Consider the following 18626-nt stretch of genomic DNA (forward strand, 5'->3'; position numbering starts at 1 on the left):
GCTAGGGTTCTCATGGCTGCTGTGAAAATGACTGCCATTGGCAGGTTTTCTCCCCATCAAGGAGCCATTGCCCCACTTTCGTTTTCTCTCCATTTTCCTCGTTCCTGACTTCTCGTCCTTCCCTCTTGATTCCTTCCATCTCTCGCTCTCCTTTTCAGGAGCAAAATGGTAAAATTCCTACCCCAGTCGTAAAGAGGATAGAAGCAGTCTTTTGAAGAAAGATGCTGCTCTTTCTAAAACGAATTTTAGTGAACACAGTGTGCTCCACGCTTTGCCCCTTTTATGCAAATAAGGAGACAGAGGTTTGAGGCGAGCAGAGCTGGCCCAAGGTCACAGAGCAGGCCAGGCTGAGCTGGGGCTGAACCCAGAACCCGCGGTCCTCCTTTCTAGAGTCCAGCTGCTGCAGGACATTGTCCAATGGTTCCTCTGAAGGGCTAGGCTGTTGAACCCTAGATGTGCAGAGGTGGGACAGAAAGGCCTCAGAGAACATTGAAAGATAGGGAGAGAGTGAGGACTTGCCGCCATGTGGAGAGCAGTGTGTCAGGAGCTCTGAGTGACCCCTTGCCCCTCCCTGAGCCACTCATTCCATCATGTCTGAAAAGCTATTTATGGGCCACAGCCTCTCCAGGGAGTAAGTGAACTGAGGACTACAGTCCCTGAGGAAGGACGAGACCTCATTCACCCCCTGAACTTCTGGATGGGTGGATGACAGCAGCCTCCTTCCTGTGTATAGGGGCAGAGGGCACCGGGGTCATGGCCATAGCAGGAATCCTCACGCCATTAACTCAACCCCTAAAGACCATCATGGGGGTGGTGGGGAGTGGGGCGGGGCTTCTCTGGATCTCTGCTCAGAGTCGAGTGGGTGGGACAGAGGTCTGGCTGGCTTCTGGACATGGAAGAGGCTCGTGGCGTTGGGCGTTAGTCATGCCCTGACTTTGACTCCCGCCTATGAAATGGGGATGCTGGATGCCTTCCTTGCCCACCTCACGGGCCACAGCCCACACCTGACGTCATAGAATTGCCGGATGAAAGTGAGGAGAATAGGCTTGGAGCTGGATTACTTGGGTTCCCGACCTGGCTCCAGCATTTATAAGCTGTGTCAGCTTATTTAACCTCCCCCTGTGTCTCAGTGACTTCATCTGTAGAGGGAAGTAAGGAAAAGCAGCTGCGTGAGTGACATGATTTAGTATTTAAAATGCCTGGAACATTGTCTGATGCATCATAAATGCTCAACAAATGTGACCTTCTGCTGGCATGCTTGTCACCTCTGTGTGCAGGCGGGGCCGCTGCGTGGAGTCCATATTCTTCTTAGTAGGAACCAGGAGAACTTAGTAACCATGGGCAATAAATCACCTCTGGTAGAGGTTTTGAATAGAGACCTCTTCTGCTCTAACCTTCGCAGTGACCCGTTCCTCGTTCCCCCCAATTTCAGTGACTAAGTTTCTCCCAGGTGAAACTTGCTGCAAGCATACCTCGTGTGGATCCCAGTCAGCTGGCCCTGGACGGCATGATGTGCTGTGATAACACAGATAGGACACGCTTTATCTGAAGTCTTCCCTTCTTTCTTTCCTCTCCATTTACTCCATCACTCTTCCACAAGTCCCCACTATATACAGTGACTGTATGGCCTACATAAACCACTGTGCTGAGGCTGACTTCACAGAGAGGCAACCCATGGTCCTGGCACCAGGAAGCCAAGGGGCAGAGTGGGCACTGCAGATCATCTCAGCACAACCTTGGGTGCTGTGAGGAACAGCGAGCTGTGGGAACAGAGGGGAGGCGTGGCTCGGGGAGCTGCAGAAGGCATCGTGCAGCAGATACCATTGGAGCTGGGTTGTGCAGGATGTGTAGGAGTTCAACAGAGCAACGGGCAAGGTGTAAAAAGGAAAGCCTGGCAGTGCTGTGGGAACAGCAAGTGCAGAGGCAGCAGGTGGTGACGCAGGGGATGGAGCTGGAAGACGCTGAAGCTGCCAGTGACTCTGGAGTGTGAAATGCTGGGGGGAGAATTGGCGAGAGATGGCATTCTTGTGGGAGGCATGGTTAGGGACCAGATCTCAGGAGGTCCTTGTGTGACCTTTGTCAATATCCAGGACACACTCAAAGATTTTCAAAGCAGGGGAGATACATGGTCACTTTTGTTGGTTGACAGCGCTCTCTGGCTGCCGAGGGGAGAGTGGGCGGGAGGAGGGCCTGGCTGCAGGTAGCAGGTGTCAGGTAACGGTCTGGACCAGGGCAGAGCAATGGGATGGGGGTGTGTGTAGGAAGAGCTGATCACAAAGAATCAGCAGGTCTTGGTGAGTGAGAAAGGCAGAGAAAAGGAGGCCCCAAGCCTGGGCCCCAGGTGTGAGCTGTGTTTGAAGTCACTGAGCAGCTCCTTCTCCACATTGTTGGGCAGCTCAGTCTGGCTGGGGTGAGGGTATCTGGACCTCATTTGGCATATGAGGCCTCTCCAGCCATCGGGTTCCTGCTCAAACCACTCTCCCAGAACCTGCCAGATTCTCTGCATGGAAACAGGGCCCACTCCAACTCCTCTGGTCCACTGCAGGCCTCAGCCCTCACAGCAAAGGCAATTTTCCTGAACATTCCTTGGCAGGAAGAGAAGAGCTGTCACACAGAAACACTAAGCCATTGAATTCATAATATCTTTTATTAATATATTATGCTACAAAAATATTTTTGGCAAAATAACATTAATAGCATCTTTCTTTGTCTTCTTCTATTATACACTTAAAGGACTCTTCATGATAATTCACAGAGTGAGGGGCAGAGGTGATGACAGAACATCACGAATACCTTTCAAATACATCAATCCGAAGCCTGTGCCACACAGTGAATCAAGTTGGGGACCATCTGCGAGCTCGGTGGGGCTTAGGAACGGGGCTTCCTCTGTTCTGCGCTAGAGCTTCCTTTGGCTGAATCAGCCCCTGCCCACCCCAGCCACTGGGGACCCAAGATGTCTGAGAGCGCTTTGTCCCTGGCAGCTCACCGGAAACATCTTAGACTTGGATCCCGTTCAAAGACCACTTTCCCCACAGCAGGACTGGGATGAAGGCTGACTTCGAGGCATGCTACTCTATCACCTTTCCTGCCTCCACATGCTTCCAATCCCATGGCAGCCTGTGGGTCCTGGGAAGAAAGCCAAGCACCTCACCTCCATAGAGGCCCAAGATCATCCATGTCACCCTGCCCTCCAGCCCCAGAAGAGCCCAGGCAGGAAAAAAGGTCTTCATTTGACAGATGAGGAAATGAAGGCTCAGAGAGGGACAGGAACTTGCCCAAGGTCACCCAGCAACGTGAAGGGTAATCCAGATTATCTCCAGAAAGGAAGAGCCCAGCTCCCGCCTGGAGAATGGATGAAGAGAGCTGATGCTACCTGGAAAGGGCCAGGTCAGGGTCCGTCAGTTCTTGTGAACGCTTTCTTTCCTCCCCTAGCATCAGGGAGTGGGGCAGAGGAGCAAGGAGCTCTGGGTTGGGCCATGGGCCTGGGTTCCAGTCCAGCCCCCGCCACCTTTCAGAGGTTCCCCTGCCCCAGGGCAGCGTGCAAGCCCAGCTGTGTTGTTGAAGGGGGTGCTGTGAGGGGTGGTGGTTGCGGGTGGAGGGGGGAGACTGGACTGGTTCCTGAACCTTACTGGTTTAGACAGCCAGCGGGGGGATTTTTTTGGCTGCTCAGATGAATTTCTGGAAAAATAACAATGTTCACAGAACCTGAGCACTGCAGAGCCAGGGAGGACCCTTGATGTCATCTACACCAGGCCCTTGCCAAGACGCCAACTCTCCTACCACATCTTCAGCCAGTGGGCACACTACCCCTGCTCAAACACCTCTCCTGATGGGAAACTCACCACCCTGGGGTGTCCGGGCCATCCCTGGACAGCTTTGGCTCGGTGGAAATTATTCCATTGGCGGGGCTAACGTCTGCCTCTCTCCTTCTTTCCTTTTTTCCTCCCCTTCTTTCTGCTTCCTTTCCCTCCTCTGTCTCTACACATATGTTGAGCACTACTTTTGTGTCAGATGAGGATACAAAAACGAATTCACCTGACCCCCGACATTAAGTTGCTCACAGTCCAAGAGAGGAGCAGATACGCGACTAGACAGTCACAACACTGGGCAGTGTGTATTGTGATAGATGCTAAGAGAGCACAGAGGAATTAGAGGGGGCTTCCTGGAGGCGGTGCTATCTGTGTTGATCCTCAATAGATGAGCAGGTACAGGGGAGAGAAGGGAGTTTTCAGGGGTAGGGAGCAGGAGGTGTGAAACAGCCTGTTGATTCTAGAACTGACTGCACCCGGGGCTGGCCAGGCACAGGGCAAGAGACATGAGATACGTGGCTGGCAAGGTCAGCAGGGTTGGGTCATGAAGGGTCTGGAATGTCAGGCTGAGGACTTTGGTTCTTATCTCATAGTCACTGAAAAACCACCAGCAGCCCTGGTTCTGTTGTCTGTCACACAGGAGGCAGTCACAGCTGCAATTCCCTGGGAGAACTTCTCTTGTCCTTCACGACATTTTTAATAGACTTTCCTTTTGGTAGAAGGACACTCTCTCCTCTTTGGGATCCACTGTGGCAATGGCACTGGGCTGGAGATTAGGCAAGTGGGACAAGGGGCTGAGTACCTAGGCTTGCCCAGGTCTAGCTGATGCCAGGAAGTTGTAGATGGCACAGTATTTAACATGTAGAAAATGTGCTTAGGGTCTTTCAATGCAGGGACACATTTGCTCATAGTCAGCCCAAGGTTCCATGTGTCCTAGATTCTGGGTCTTTGACTCTCAAGGCTGGAGGGGTGCTCAGTGGCCCTTTGCAGCTCCTTGGCAGCCTGATTCTTCTCCCTCCACTGTGGATGATGGGGCTCTCCTTGCCTTCATCTGGCTGTTGGTGCATCAGACCCACCACTGGAGGAAGACCTGGGGACATGGCCATTCTGACATGCCCCAGAGAGCCCTTCGATGACATGGTCAGCTTTTGTGAGAGATGGACCAGGCCACACTAACAGGTGGCCCATCTTTAGCAGAGACCATTCACCTGCTGCATCTCAGGCTTTCATCTTTCCTGCCTGCCTCACGGCCAAACATAAAAGTCTAAGAAGTGCACACAAGGTTCTCAGAGGAACAGGAGCATTTTATGAAGCTAGGCACAAAGAACATTTCTGGAAGAAATGTCAGTAAGTGGTGTATAGATCGTGCCAGAGTTGTGGGCGGCTGCTTATGGATGGTGGTTCTCTGGCCCAGGATGAGAGAAGTCAAGCGCCCCAGCCAAGCAGATTCCTGCATATGTGCCTCCAGTCTTTTGTGTCATAAGTCAGCAAGCTGAGTTCCTTTCAGACCCTTGGCCAGCTGGTGGTCCTCAGGGATCAGTGAACTTTGGCACCACATGTCTGACCGCATTGGTTTTTGCCTTCCTGCAGGTACATGTCTGCCCCATCAGTTAGTCCAGGTGTCTTTCTTTAAACGCTTGAATTAAGGTAAGGGAGAGTTCAGGATCCCCTAATCTGCCCAGAGGAGGGATCTGGGAAAAGACTAGGGCTGAGTCTTCCTGAAGTCAAGGGCCAGGACAACATAACCTAGTACTGGGCTGCTTGTCCCATCTTGATAATGAGTTCCTCTGGGCCAAAAAGGGGTGGTGAGATTCAGCTCCAATACAGAGCCTGGCATTGCGTGTGCTCAATAATTACATGCTGCGTTAATTTACCTTCTTGGCCCTGTGCCTGGCACAGATCTGGGCACATGGTCAGGTGCCTGGACTGTTTACCCACATGCTTCATCTTTAATTAACCTCAAGCTCCATCTCAATACATCTCATGCTATACTCTGCCCCAAACAGAGAGGAATCTGGCTTGTGTGTTTCTAATTCCTTTACACTTATCTCATCCAAATAGTGCTCTGCACGATCCGTTTCATGTCCAACTTCTGAGTCTGCTTTATAAGTCACTAAGCCCCTTCCCGCTCAGAAATAGGAAGTCGCATTTTTGTCAAGGATACACCAACTCCAATCTGGACTGAGGTCAAGTTCAGTTCAGAGCATGGTGCCCATGGGGCTGGCTGAGCACTCTGAGGCAGAGCTCCAATCTTCTGCCAGGTCTCAAGCTTAAACACGTCTATCAGGGCTGAGCCATAAAGAATTCAATGGCCTGCCAAGTTGCCCGTGGGACTCCTGACCATTTCATGAGCTGCCCAGAATTGTGCCATCTCAGAAGGCAGACAGCTGTCAAGCTGGGCAGCATGGCACTACTGGGGCCCATCAGCTGCCATCAAGCCTGCCAGGGAACCCAGGAAGCAGTAAAGCTGGGCACACTGGGCTGGGAGACAGCAGGCCCACCCAGCTGTGCAGTCTTGGAGAAGTGTCCCCCTCCGTGGGCCTTATTATTCCTCCTGCTAATACTATTTTCCATCAGGTGGAGGGTCCTTTCTGCTCTCAGGTTCCAGGACTCTGTAATTGCTGAGACACCAGCCCCGTGGGGTTTCAGGCCTGGGAGTCAGCCCACCTGGGTCCTCTGTCTCCTCAACCATTACCTTGAGGAGCAGAGGGGCTAGGTAAGTCTCTCGGAGCCCGTCACCTGCCTCCCCACTTGGCTGCTGTGCCTCCCCAGGTGCCCTGCAGCTGTGCCCCCCTCCCAGCCTTTGATTTGGCAGAAAAGCTTCTCATGGGCTCTGAGATCTGGAAAGTCAGGACATGCCAGAGCCCATTGGCCAGGGGGACCGACATAAGCAGCTGGCCAAAAGGTCTCTTGCTATAGTGAGAGCTTGTGCTGGTCTCAATTTGGGCGAGATCTGCCTCCCTTGGAGCTTCCCTGGCAGAGAGAACGTGGCAGAACATGGAGCAGGAAGCAGGAATCATGTTGCATCACACTGATCTGGGGCCACATGCTAGCTGGGGGGTCTTCAGCCAGTCCCTTCACCTCTTTGGGGGACTCAGTTTCCTCATCTGTGAAATGGGGTAGTCACATCTCATAGAGCTAGCCTGAGGGTCAGTGAAGCAAGTGTGCAAAGTGCTTGGCACACTGCAGGCTTTGGACAAATGGCAGCTCTCATTCCTATGATCATGATGTGATGCCTAATCCCCTGTCTCTAAAATTGCCCTCCTGTGCCCTCAGTCCAGCTCAGTCCATTTAGCCAGGACTTCAATAGTCTCTCCTTTAACCCACGCTGGATTCATGACAGCAGAACAGAGAGGTCTGGATTGGTGTCCTCGCTCTCCCGTGTGACCTTGGGCTACCCACCTGGCTCTCTTTGGATCTCAGTGTATTCGTCTGTTCCGTGGGTGGGGACTGCTTTCCTCAGCACCAGCATCCTGCATCCCAACCTGCCCCAGTGCTTTGGCCGAAAACACTTACTGAGAGCTCTGGAGGGCCAGTTCACAGACACTCAGGGGGTTCAAAATAGCAGCATTCTTTTTCCTAAATGAACTTCCCAGGCTGTAGGTGCCCTCAGGGGAGGGGAGGATGGTCAACGTTCACACCTCTGGCTCCCAAATCCAACTTCACAAAAGCTAAGCCTGTCTGCCTGCCCCTCCGGCTAGGGGCCCCACAGTGGGAGAAGCCAAGCCCAGACCCAGGAGGCTTCGGTGATCCAGGGGCAAGCCAGTTCAGAGCCACAGTTCACAGGAGATCACAGATGTCCTGGGATCCCCTCCTGGGCCGGCACTAGGGCTAGGAGGTTATAACATAGGCCACATGAAAATAGTTTTATCGGTAGAATAAATACATTTTTTCTTTTTTAATATGGACATGTATTTTACAAAAGAGCCCCATAGCACTATGGGAAATTAAGATCCTTCCTCAAAAAAGAAGATGTAACTTGGGTACAGTAAAGCTCTAGTGTCTAGCCGGTCCCATCTGGACTGCCCTCGAGGTGTTGGGCACACCGGAGGTGGTGGCAGGAGCAGTAGGGTGTGGCTGCAGACCCCTGTGTCATTTATCTGGCTTCTCCACTTGGGTGGCCGAGGTCAGGAGGGTCCAAGGCTGAGCAGCAGGAAGTGGGCAGCGACGGTGGTGGCGACGGCGGGGAGGAGGCCCAGGGTGGGTGCCGAGCTGCTGGCGGGCCCTGGTGGGTCCTGCTCTTGTAGCTGGTCTGAGAGCTGGAAGTGGGGCTTGGCGGTCCCGGAGCTGTGGGTGGGCTGCAAGGGCAGCGGGGGCAGTGAGGCGGTGGTGCTGGAAAGGGGGAAGCACATGGCAGAGTGATCATGGGCAGCCTCATCCTGGGCGGAAGCCTTGGGGCTCAAATCTGACTTTTTCAGGTTTATTTTGCCTCATACAATGGAGAAGGGAACAAGGATCTCAGGCAGGCAAATCAGGTAGCCCAGAGCCACACAACCAGCCTGGCTGAGGTCCAGAGTCCACACTGACCCCCTGTGCCAGGGTCTGGGGGATGGATCAGGCCCTGGCAGCCACAGGCCTCAGATGATGTCACCACTGGAGAAAGTGGACCCCAGGCAGAAAGAATAGCGTTTTGGGAAGATACATCTGGGGTCCCATGGGGTCGTCAGGCATTGAGGTACACAGGTGCCCGGCCCGTTGGCTGCTCTCCCCTTGCAGACCACCAAGACACGCAGAAAACAAGACAAGCAGCCCCACCACGATCCCTGTCCTCATCATCATAACTACTGCTTGCTGAGCATCCATCATGAGCTCAGCACTTTACAAGCAATATTTCTGGTCCTCACGAGCCTTCAAAATGGGTCTTGTTGCTCCCTTTCCACGAATCAGAAAACTGAGGCTCTGTGGTGGCGGGGGAGGCTACCTGGTGGCCAGGTCCCAGAGGAAAGTGGGAGCGGTACGCCAGGAGGCAGAGCCCCAGGTCTGCCTTACTTTGCACAGCTGCAGGATGCGTTTAGTGAAAGGTGCAGTCCTTCAGGATTTTACAAAAACAGAATCCAGTTTCGGGCCAACAGGTGACATTCTTGGCTCAAGAAAGCCTATGTGGCAGACAGAGAGAAATGGAAGGAAAATCAGTGCAGAAGCCACCTGGCAGGCTGACCTGAGCCCAGCATGTGGTGGCCTTGGGAAGCTGGAGAGAGACGGTGGGGCTGGGAGGGCTCAGGGCTGGGTTACCGGCTCAGTCCTGGAAAGAGACACATAGGAAGTGGAAGGGCAGAGAGAGGCAGAGGCTACCACAGGCACTGAGGAGGGAGTGGACAGCTACAGAGGCCTAGCAGAGAGGCGACAGGTCAGGAGTCTGACAGGACACCTGTGGATGAGGGACAGGCCTGGGATAGAGAAACAGGCTGGGCCCAGAATCAAGGGCCATGCTGACCCTCGGGAACCCTGGGCAGGCAGGAGGCAGATGGAGATGCAGATGAAGACAGAGGAACCCACAAGCTCTGTCACACAGAGGGGCTCACTGGGGGCAGCGGGTACGTGAAGGGAAGGCCAGGAGGGCCTCCTAGAAGAGGGGAGGCCACAGCCAGGAAGGCAGGGCGAATTTAGTTCGAGCATGGGGGAGGGCACTCCTGGCTGGTGAGAAAAGTACATACGGAGCCCTGCCCCTGCGCTGTGTGAAGCACTCTGGCCACTCCTTAACCTTTAGACCTCTTGACGACACTGGGAGGCAGGGATGACTGTTGTCCGCATTGTACTAAGGAAGAAACTGAGGCAGGAAGGGGTTAAGTGACTTTGCTCCAGGACACAAAAAAGGGCCAGGATCTGAACTGGGCACACAGTAGGTGGTCACTAGCAGATGGGTGGGCAGGGAGCTTGTCACTCCCTTTGGGCTGGCCAGCCTAGAGGGTAGGCTGTAGAAACGGGGCAGGGCAGGCTACGTGGGGTCTGCAGCGTGAGGGCCTCCTTGCCACGCTTCCCACTGCTTGCCCCTCCCCGACAGGCTGTCCTGGGTTACCTTGGTTGCATTTCCTGGGGCCGGGTGGTGAGGTCCTAACAGCTGGCCATAATCACAGTGGTGAGAGGCTGCAGTCTTCACCACCAGAGCTCAATCCAGGCCACCGTACTGGCCAGACACCGCTCACACAGCCTGGCTCAGCCTCAGCCAGGCTGGGTGGGCAGGGGAGGGAGCCCAGGGCCACCAAGCATACCCCTGACTCTATATGGGCTCTTGGCTCTGGAGCAGGCATCCAAATGGCCTCTGGGCACCCTGTCCTGGCTTGCTGTACATCATTAAAGAGAGGGCCCTGTCCCTCTCTCCCTCTCTTCGGGTGATGCTCTGGCCTTCAGCACCCGCTGCAGCTTGCACAATGAGGCTGGCTACATTCAGCATCATTGTTAATATTTTTGTGTCTGTGTCTCTCGTGATAATAACACCTTCCACTTACGGAGCACTTAGAGTATACTGGCAGACACTGCTTGGTGCTATACGTATGTTATATTACGATTATTCCCCTTTCTAAGGTGTGGAAACTGAGCTTGAAGGACTTCAGATTTCTTGCAAGAGACAGGATGTGCATGGGGCAGCGTCTCCCCAGCCTGATTCGTCCCTGACTGAACGGATGAGCACGCCGCTGATGGAGAGCACATGAGTGAAGCGTGGCTGCTTTGGCTGAGATCTCTCAAACCCGCAGGTGGAGGCTTGCCAGGTGGGGAGACTGAGGCCTCATGTGGCCTGAGCCTCTGGAGGGGATCAGTGCCTGTGCTGGGCAGGGATCATCACCTCAGCCCCCTTTCTCCCTTTCTTTTCTAATGAAAACAAAAAACAGAAAAAAAAAAAAAAGAAACCCTCACACAAAACACATAAACATGTCCTCCTAGCCGCGGTCCTATCATTTCAGCTTGAGCGGCTGTTGGCTTGGAGGCTGGTTTCAGGATAGCAGGCCGGTGTGCCCCTGGAGGTGCCCGGAGCAGGGCCCCCACTGTCAGAAGGCAAGACCAAGTAGAAGTTATGAATACTCTGTCTCACAAGGTGCCCAAAGGCATTTTCTTTCACACTTTGAAAACCAAAGATGAAAACTCCCTCTTGGAGCCTGAACAGGCTTTTTATTGCTTGGAAGGAGGCCCAGAGAAATGGGGTAGGACTGATGTGGGGTGGAGGACAAGTCCCTCCAAATGCCCCCAGCCCACCTCCTGGGCCTGACTCTGCTCACGAAGCTCAGCTCGCCAGTCCAGATCCCCACCCCCTCCTATGCTCACACTGGGGAAACTGTCTCATGGCAAAGTGGCCTCAAAGCCAAACCAAACACTGCGAGTGTTCCCGGGCTCCGCAGATGGCCGGGCCTGTTCTCAGTCCACAGGGACCCCAAGGTGGGGAAGAGGCCCTCTGCCTGGGCAGAAGGCAGAAGCCCAGCTCTAGCCCGTAGTATGTTCCTGGCTTGCTGTTGACTTTGGACAAGTGCTGTCCTCTAGACCTTGGTTTCCCCATCAACACGATGAACAGGAACAGACCCATGAACTTTAAAATGTTTCCCAGCAGCAGAAGCCAGAGGCAGATCTTACGTAGAAGCTCAAGGCAGAGATCACAAGCCCAAGGCAGAAAGCAAGGCTGTGTGTGTCTGAGACACTGTCGGTTGTCTGCCTGTGAGGCCCCTCCAAGGGGCTCCCTGGAGCAGGGGCGTGTCTTGGCACTAGAGGGTCTCTGAAAGCCACCCCAGGCTAGGTTCTGGGTATCCCCAGCCTTCTTGCCAGTACAAGGTGCTGGTGGGCTGTGCCCTGAATGACCTCCTTAGAGAGCTTCATGGAGATACAGAGGGCCTGGTTGGTAGGTGGCCCTCTGCCTAGGGATAGAGACCTCAATGTGATCACTTAGAGGAGACCCTGCTGTGATGCCAGTCTGAGGCCCAGCCTCTCTGGGCCAAGCAGGTCGGATGGGAGATCCAAGGCAACTGCCTTGCCTGCAGCTCTGGATACCTAGGGCTTTGCGATAGCTAGGGCTCCTCCTGCCTCCACACTTGTGTCCACGTGGTCTTCTGTGTTGGGAATGCCTTCACGCTTCACGCAGCCTCACTGAGCCATTACTGACTGATCCCATCTTGAGCACAGGGCAGACAGGCATGTTTTCTAATAGCTTCACAGCAGACCATAGCTGGAAGGGCCTGTCTGTCCCTGAGATGGGAAACTGGGCCCAGAGAGGAAGGGGGACTCACCAAGGTCACTCAGGAGAGCCAAGGCAGGGTCTCTGGACTGTGGCACTGCACCAGGAGCCATCTCTCTCCCTAGCCATGACCCAAGACTCTTCCTGTTCTTGTCCCTCACTAGCTCTAAATGCAGTACGTGCCTCACATGTTCCTGTTAAACCGGGGAGTTCACAGCACCCACCCAATGGCTCATTTAAGGATTCAGGCTGAAGCCCTTCCTGCTAGGGTCAGGGGCTGGGTCATCTCAGACCAGAGACTCTGAAAGTCACAGGTGTCAACACGAGCTGCGACTGTTACTGAGTGTTACTGGTGGTCCGAAGCCAGCTTAAAGCTTATGAGCATCATCTCACGTAATCTCGAAGCCTCAAAGCAAGTAAAAGGGGGAAGCGGATTTGAACCCCATTCTGACTGAATTTATCTGTTTTTATTCATTGGATGATCCTGCTTCCCATTTCTTATTGGGGCATTTCCTATCTCTAATCTGATGGGGTCCTGGCCTCACCTGGAGACTCTGCCTATCTGTGTTATGGGGAACTGGAGCTGGAGAATCTGGGGACAGGAGGGAGACACTGTATCTCTTCCCCTCTTTGAGGGCTTGAGCCATCTGCTCAAACCTCAGGGGAAGCCAAGACTCCAAGGGCAATGACCCTGGGGCATGTGTGGCGTGCACCCCCTCCCCCTGCACGGTGGAACCCACCAAGGCTCTGCATCGGTCTCGTCACCCTCTTCTGTGCCCTGCTTTGGGCCATGCCAGGCACTGGGAAGACACTCTCTTCCCTACATCTGGCCAGTGTGCCTTGCCCAAGGACTTCTGATCTAGATGGCTCAGACACTCCGATCCCTATTTATGCAACTCACCCTCATATCCCATGTCAGCTGTGGACCTGGAGAATAAGAGCTGGCATGACCTCCAAAGACCCCTCAAGGCCCTAACTGCACAAAAGGAGAAACTGAAGGAGTGCTATGGGTCCCACACTGCACAGCAATGACCTCTGCCCTGTTTTAGAGCACCCTGGTTACAGCCCTGCGCTTCCCCAAAGCCTGGCTCTCAGAGGCGGGGGTTCCCCAAGAATGTTCTGCCACTGCATAGCCATCTGCAGACACACGCTTCGTCCGCCTTTTCCGCAGGTCCCTGCCATGGGCTACTGCTTCTCTAAACTTCCTCCAGTGTGTGTTGACATCTCGGGTAATGAGGGGCAAGGGGAACGCCAGCCTGTTCCAGGTGGTATCCCGGACGGGCACTCGCAGGCGCATCCCTGGCTCACTCCCTCCTTCTCACATTCGCTCCCAGCCCAACCCAGATCTGATCCTCAGGGCCCACCAGCCACCAAGAGCGTGAGTGAGGACTCACAGTCTGTGCTGTTTTTTCAGGACTGGGCACTCGGCGGTATTGTGGTATTGCCGGTACGGCGGGGAGGAAGGGAGGGCTCAGCTGGGTGGGGGAAGGGGAAAGGGCAACCACATGGGCTGGGTGATGACAGCGACCCTTAGCATCAGGCAGGTCGGCTTGACTCTCTGCCTGGCCTTAGGCAAGTTATCTAAGCTGCTAAGTCTGTTTCCTCCGGTGTGAAATGGGCCTACCTTCCACAATTCTTGACAGAAAAGCAGGGGAGCTTGGCAATATCCACTGGCACCCTACCCCACTCCAAGCAGAGAGAGGAGCAGGACAAAGTGGAGGGGAGACAGGGCACCTCGGGTGGCACACACCAAGGTGAAGACAGAGCCGGCAGACCCTGAGGAAGCAGGGTTTTGCTGAGGCAGAAAGAAGGTGAAGACCCTACATCTGGGCTGAGCAGCAGCATGGCAGGGGCCCTGTAGGACCGCAGGCTAAGGAGCAGCCATGCTGGACGGCACGACCTGGGGCCAGGACGACAGGTGCAAGACGGTCTGGGAGAGGTGATGGGGAGGAGGCGATGGCTCCAACGGGTTGTAGGAGGAGAAAAATGAGAAATGGGAATAAAAGCTCCCCTAAAAATGGTTTTGTTAGAAGGACTACCAACGGGCCCTGGTTACCCCCAGAGAGCTCTCATCTGCTCCTCTCAGAACCTTGGAAACCTGGGGACTGCAAGAGGTGGGATGAGTCCCCTGGGAACAATGGAGGCTGTGCCCTGCACCTGGGCCTCTCAGGGAGCTCAGGGCCTGTTCCCTTAGAAACAGCGAGAAGTTTCAACAAACAGGCTGCTGGGCGGTGGTGGAAACTTTCTTCTCCAACCCAACCAGATGGAAGCAAGTTAGCCAACCACAATTTACCTGTGGGGATAGAGAAGGGGCTCCCTTCTTGCCAAAGAAAAGCTGTTTTCTTCTCCTGAAATCAGGCTCTGTGTTTCAGAGCTGTGTGTTGTGAGAAGGAAGCCGTTTGGAGTCATTTGCTGGAATTTGCCTTTCAGACTTGGTTAGGGCTGGAGGTCCATTGCTAGAGCTGACAGCCCAGCTTCCTGTCACCCCATGGGCTGGTCCCACCACTGGTCAGGTCTCCTGATCACCCTGGTGTGTTGATCAGGGCTGTGAGTGACCAACCTAATTGGAACTCTTAATGGGCTGCAGCCCCTTCACTTGCCTCAAGCCTCCTTGGCAGCCTGCAAGCCCTCCCCGCCACTGATGAAAGTGGCTCTCAGTAACTCTACGCCCTCACTCCTGATTAGAGGGGGCTGCTCATGCTGGGCATGTGACCCAAATGTGTCATAGCCAATACAGCCACAGTAATGCCTATGCCTTGGGCAGGCACGTGATACGGTTTGGCTGTGTGGTCACCCAAGTCTCATCTTGATTTGTAACTCCCATAATTCCCGCATGTTGTGGGAGGGACCAGGTGGGAGATATTTGAATCATGGGGTGGTTACCGCACACTGTTCTCATGGTAGTGAGTAAGTCTCTTGAGATCTGATGGTTTTATAAGGGGAAACCCCTTTCGCTTGGTTCTCATTCTCTCTCTTTGGCAGCTGCCAGGTAAGATGTGGCTTTGCTCCTCCTTGCCTTCTACCATGATTGTGAGGCCTCCCCAGCCATGTGGAACTGTGAGTCAACTAAACCTTTTTTCTTCATAAATTACCCAGTCTTGGGTATGTCTTTGTTAGCAGTGTGAGAACAGACTAACACACAGAGCCAGGCTGTGCAGAAGTCCATTTCTCAGAAACCCAAGGTGCACTGAAACCAATGCCCAAAGGATCCATAGGCTTGACTCCTACTTGCTGGAAGTGTTTTAAAGATAGTGTGGACCCCACAATTTATGATAATGGGCTGGAGTGTATCAATATTGTGTCAATGGCTCTGAGACCTGGCTGTAGGAGATTCGTGAAGTGCAAAGTGCAAGGGGCAGCCATTGGTGCCTTAAGTGACCCTGGTCAAACCCTCCCCGCTTGGGCCTTGGTTTACCATCTATAATGCAGAGTTTAGTCAGGTTTCCCAAAGCTGCTCAGAAGAGTCTCCGGATCTCAACATACAAATTCCCAGGCCCTTGTCCTGCACATTCTGATACTTGAGCACTGCAGTATCAGCACTGCATATGCAGGGGGGCCTGAGAATCTGTTTATTTAACAAGTAGCCAAGATTATCTCTAGGGTTGCAGATGAAAATCCTAGACGGTGTTCTTATGGATCCAGATGGAGACTCGGAGGCTCCCCTCAGATAGAGATTCTGAAATGGAGACTCTATGACTGCTGGGCATGGCATATTTAGGCTGGGCCACTGCAGTGGGTAGGACTCTACCCTATCACTGACAGTCCATCCCTGGGACACTCCCTGTGCTCTGGTGCCACTGTTCACTAAGTATGGAGATCCTTGCCAAAACGTGGGACCTAGGGAAGCCACTCTGTGCTGAGACTGCAGGCAGGGCTTGGAAGATAGCACCCTGGGCACAGCAGGACTTTGGAGACAGACAAGCTGAGGAGGGTGATACAGGTGGTAGGAGGGACATCTAGGAAGAAGACAGAAAGGTCTTCGTGCATGAGGATGATTTCTTGTATCTGCCCATTTTCAACAGGGTATATCACAAATCCCCCATCTGTTCCGGAGACAGAGCCCACAGCTTTTAGGCGACTGATCACCACCTGCCCCATCTCTTTCTCAGAGCACGGTCCCCTTTGCAACCTCCCTGCCATGGTGTCGGCTACTCATACCTTCTAGGCACAGGGAACTCATGCCTTTTGGCTTAGGCAGCTTGTTCCATTTTCTCCCAGTGTCTCCTCCAGTCCATGGGACAAATGGAGCCCTGTCTGTACGGGTGTGTCCCCAGAAAGCTAAGTGCAAAGCATATTTGTGCATTGCACCTGAAGGGAGCTTCTATTTCCTCACCTTTAAGATGCAAAGAATTGTACTTGTTGAATTGCTTTTGTTTTGAGAATAAAACTAAGAAATTAGGTGTGAACGTGCGTATAAAGCTACCTGCCACACTTCCTTAGAGCAGGGCTGGCCTGATGACAGCGTGCCCGGCTGTGGGGGGTTCAGGGTAGACTACCAGGTGTGCAAACGCCCAGCTCCTGGGAAGACCTGCCCTCCCTGGCTCACCTGTCCTCGATGCGGACCCAGAGGTCATTGAACTGCCGTGGCCGCTGGTGTGTGCTCTGCCTCTTGTGCCACTTCCTCTGCCGGCCAAACTCCTCCAGCTGGCTGAGGCTGTCGGGGAGCAGGAGGTGTGGGGACAGGGCTGGATCCTCATCCTCTGGTGGGGCGGTGGGGGTCACGGAGGGTGCTGCAGGGACGGCGGCAGCTGGGGTCACTGGGGCCGGGCTCGTCGAGGTCCCCTCAAGAGAGGGCGCTGGGCTCTGGGGGTCAGGGCTGGAAAGAGGTAACGGCACACGGGGCACACGTGTTGGAGAATGTCATCCATGTATGGCAGGGAATACAACACGGTTCAGTGGCAGTGTTGTCATGGCAGGAGAAAGTGTCAGGGTACCCATGCAGGGCCTGGGGACAGCAACCCAGGAAAACCTTGTCTGGTACTGAGAGCCAGTGCTTTGAGTCATGCTTTCGTTTGTTTAGTTGACAGATATTTACTGAGCACCAACCCTGTCCCAGGTGCTTTTTTAGGAGGTGGGTATCAGCATGATGGAAACTGACCATGGCTCTGTCCTCTGGGAGCTTACATTCCAAAGCAGAAGACACAGAGCCAAACGGGGGACCCCAGCCGCTGCCAGCCGCTGAGGAGCAAATGAAACAGAGACAGGTGTGAGAGTAGGCGTGAAGGGTGCTGCTCAGGGAAGGTGGTCTGGTCACCAGCAGGTGACATTTGAGCCCAGACTAGGAAGAGGTGAGGGAGCGAGCCCTGGGCAGGTCTCTGGGGCATATCTGAGCTTGGTCAGAGTCTCATTTATTCAACAACTCTGGCTGAGACTTTAGGTGAGTTCACTAACCTCACTGTGCCTCAGTCTCCTACTCTGTGAAATGGGGGTGTTGCAGCCGGTACCTCACAGGGTACTTCATCAGGGTTATGAAGGTGAACATAGGCAGAGACCGAGAACAGTGTCTGGCAAACAGTAAGCAGCCAAAACATTCAGGTAATGAATGTTATTAGCATTGTTTGTGTGGTTTATTCATCCAACCTTCCCTTCCTATGTTCAGCACACGTTTCCTGTGCACCTTTTCAGTGGTGCAAGGACAGGGTTAAGCATCGGAGTTTGAGCTGGGGGTGGACTGGCGTGGATCCACAGCCCAGCCTCACAAGGTGCAGGCCGTGTGACAAGGGCAAGTTACTCCATCGTCTCAAGCAGGGATGAGTAGAGCACAAGAGTAATAATTCTACCTACTTCATGGGGTTGTCCTGAGGATGAATGAGATGAGGTCTCAACACAGTGCCTGGCACAGAAGCCTCTCTTGGATGTTGGCCCACAAGCAAATAGACCTGGCTGTCAGGCAGGCGCTAAGGTGTCATTTGTCACATTGTGGAATTCGTGGTTTTTACAGAGGCATGCATGTGTACCGCTTAGCCAAAGGGCACCCTCTGCTTTTCTCCCTTTAATTCTTTCTTCCCCACGGCCACAACAGATCTTGTTTTAGAGATATGTGACCCCGGGAGAAGGTGGGGAATGGTTTCAGGAATTGTGGCTGAGTGGGCAGCTTGCAAGGTTAGCCAGCAAGCAGTCCTTCCCAGCCCACTCACGCAGTGTGATGGGCAAGGAGCTTCTCTATTTGAAGGAAAGAAGACCCTTGGCTCAGGCGCTCCTCCCCCACCCCCATGGCAACCCCAGATTCTCAGGGTCCAGGCTGCCTGGAGATGCCGCAGCTGCTGAGGAGATAATTCAAAACAGTCAGACAAAAAGCTAGATCCAGGAAGCACCTGTGGCCGATGATGGCTTTTATTGTTGGAGCCTCCTCAGCGTCCCTGCCCCCCAGCTCCCTTGCTCCCCCAGGCAGGGAGCTAAGGCTGAGAATCCTTGGAGCAGAGCCCATGGGGTAGCTGTGGTGGACCCTCTCCCCTAATGCCTGGGCTCTGAGATGAATAGGAGGCTCGCTAAACTCACTGGCCTGCCTGCCTCCCCTGCCCTGGCCAGAACAGACACAATGAGCTTCAAGGGGAAGGTCCTCAGGGCTGTTGGGGTGAGGGATGGGGCAAGGGGAGAGGAGGGGAACTTGAAGAAGGCTTTGTCCCTGAGGCTACCTTGGAATCCCCACCCCTCAAACGCAT

The 18626-nt window shown here is 53.9% G+C and overlaps 1 protein-coding gene across 1 annotated transcript in view; it reads right to left on the reverse strand.

The window, feature by feature from the left end:
• Positions 1-2628: 2628 nt before the first annotated feature.
• TRABD2B (TraB domain containing 2B) overlaps positions 2629-18626 on the reverse strand; it is a 229749-nt gene continuing 213751 nt past the window's right edge. Inside the window, exons 6-7 of the mRNA XM_035251404.3 lie at positions 16511-16780; positions 2629-8141 (exon numbers count right to left, since the gene is read on the reverse strand). Coding sequence (XP_035107295.1) covers positions 7937-8141; positions 16511-16780 — 475 coding nt within the window. The 3' untranslated portion in view covers positions 2629-7936. The remainder of the gene's footprint in view (positions 8142-16510; positions 16781-18626) is intronic.

Source organism: Callithrix jacchus, chromosome 7 (assembly GCF_049354715.1).
Source record: "Callithrix jacchus isolate 240 chromosome 7, calJac240_pri, whole genome shotgun sequence".
Classification (NCBI taxonomy): domain Eukaryota; kingdom Metazoa; phylum Chordata; class Mammalia; order Primates; family Cebidae; genus Callithrix; species Callithrix jacchus.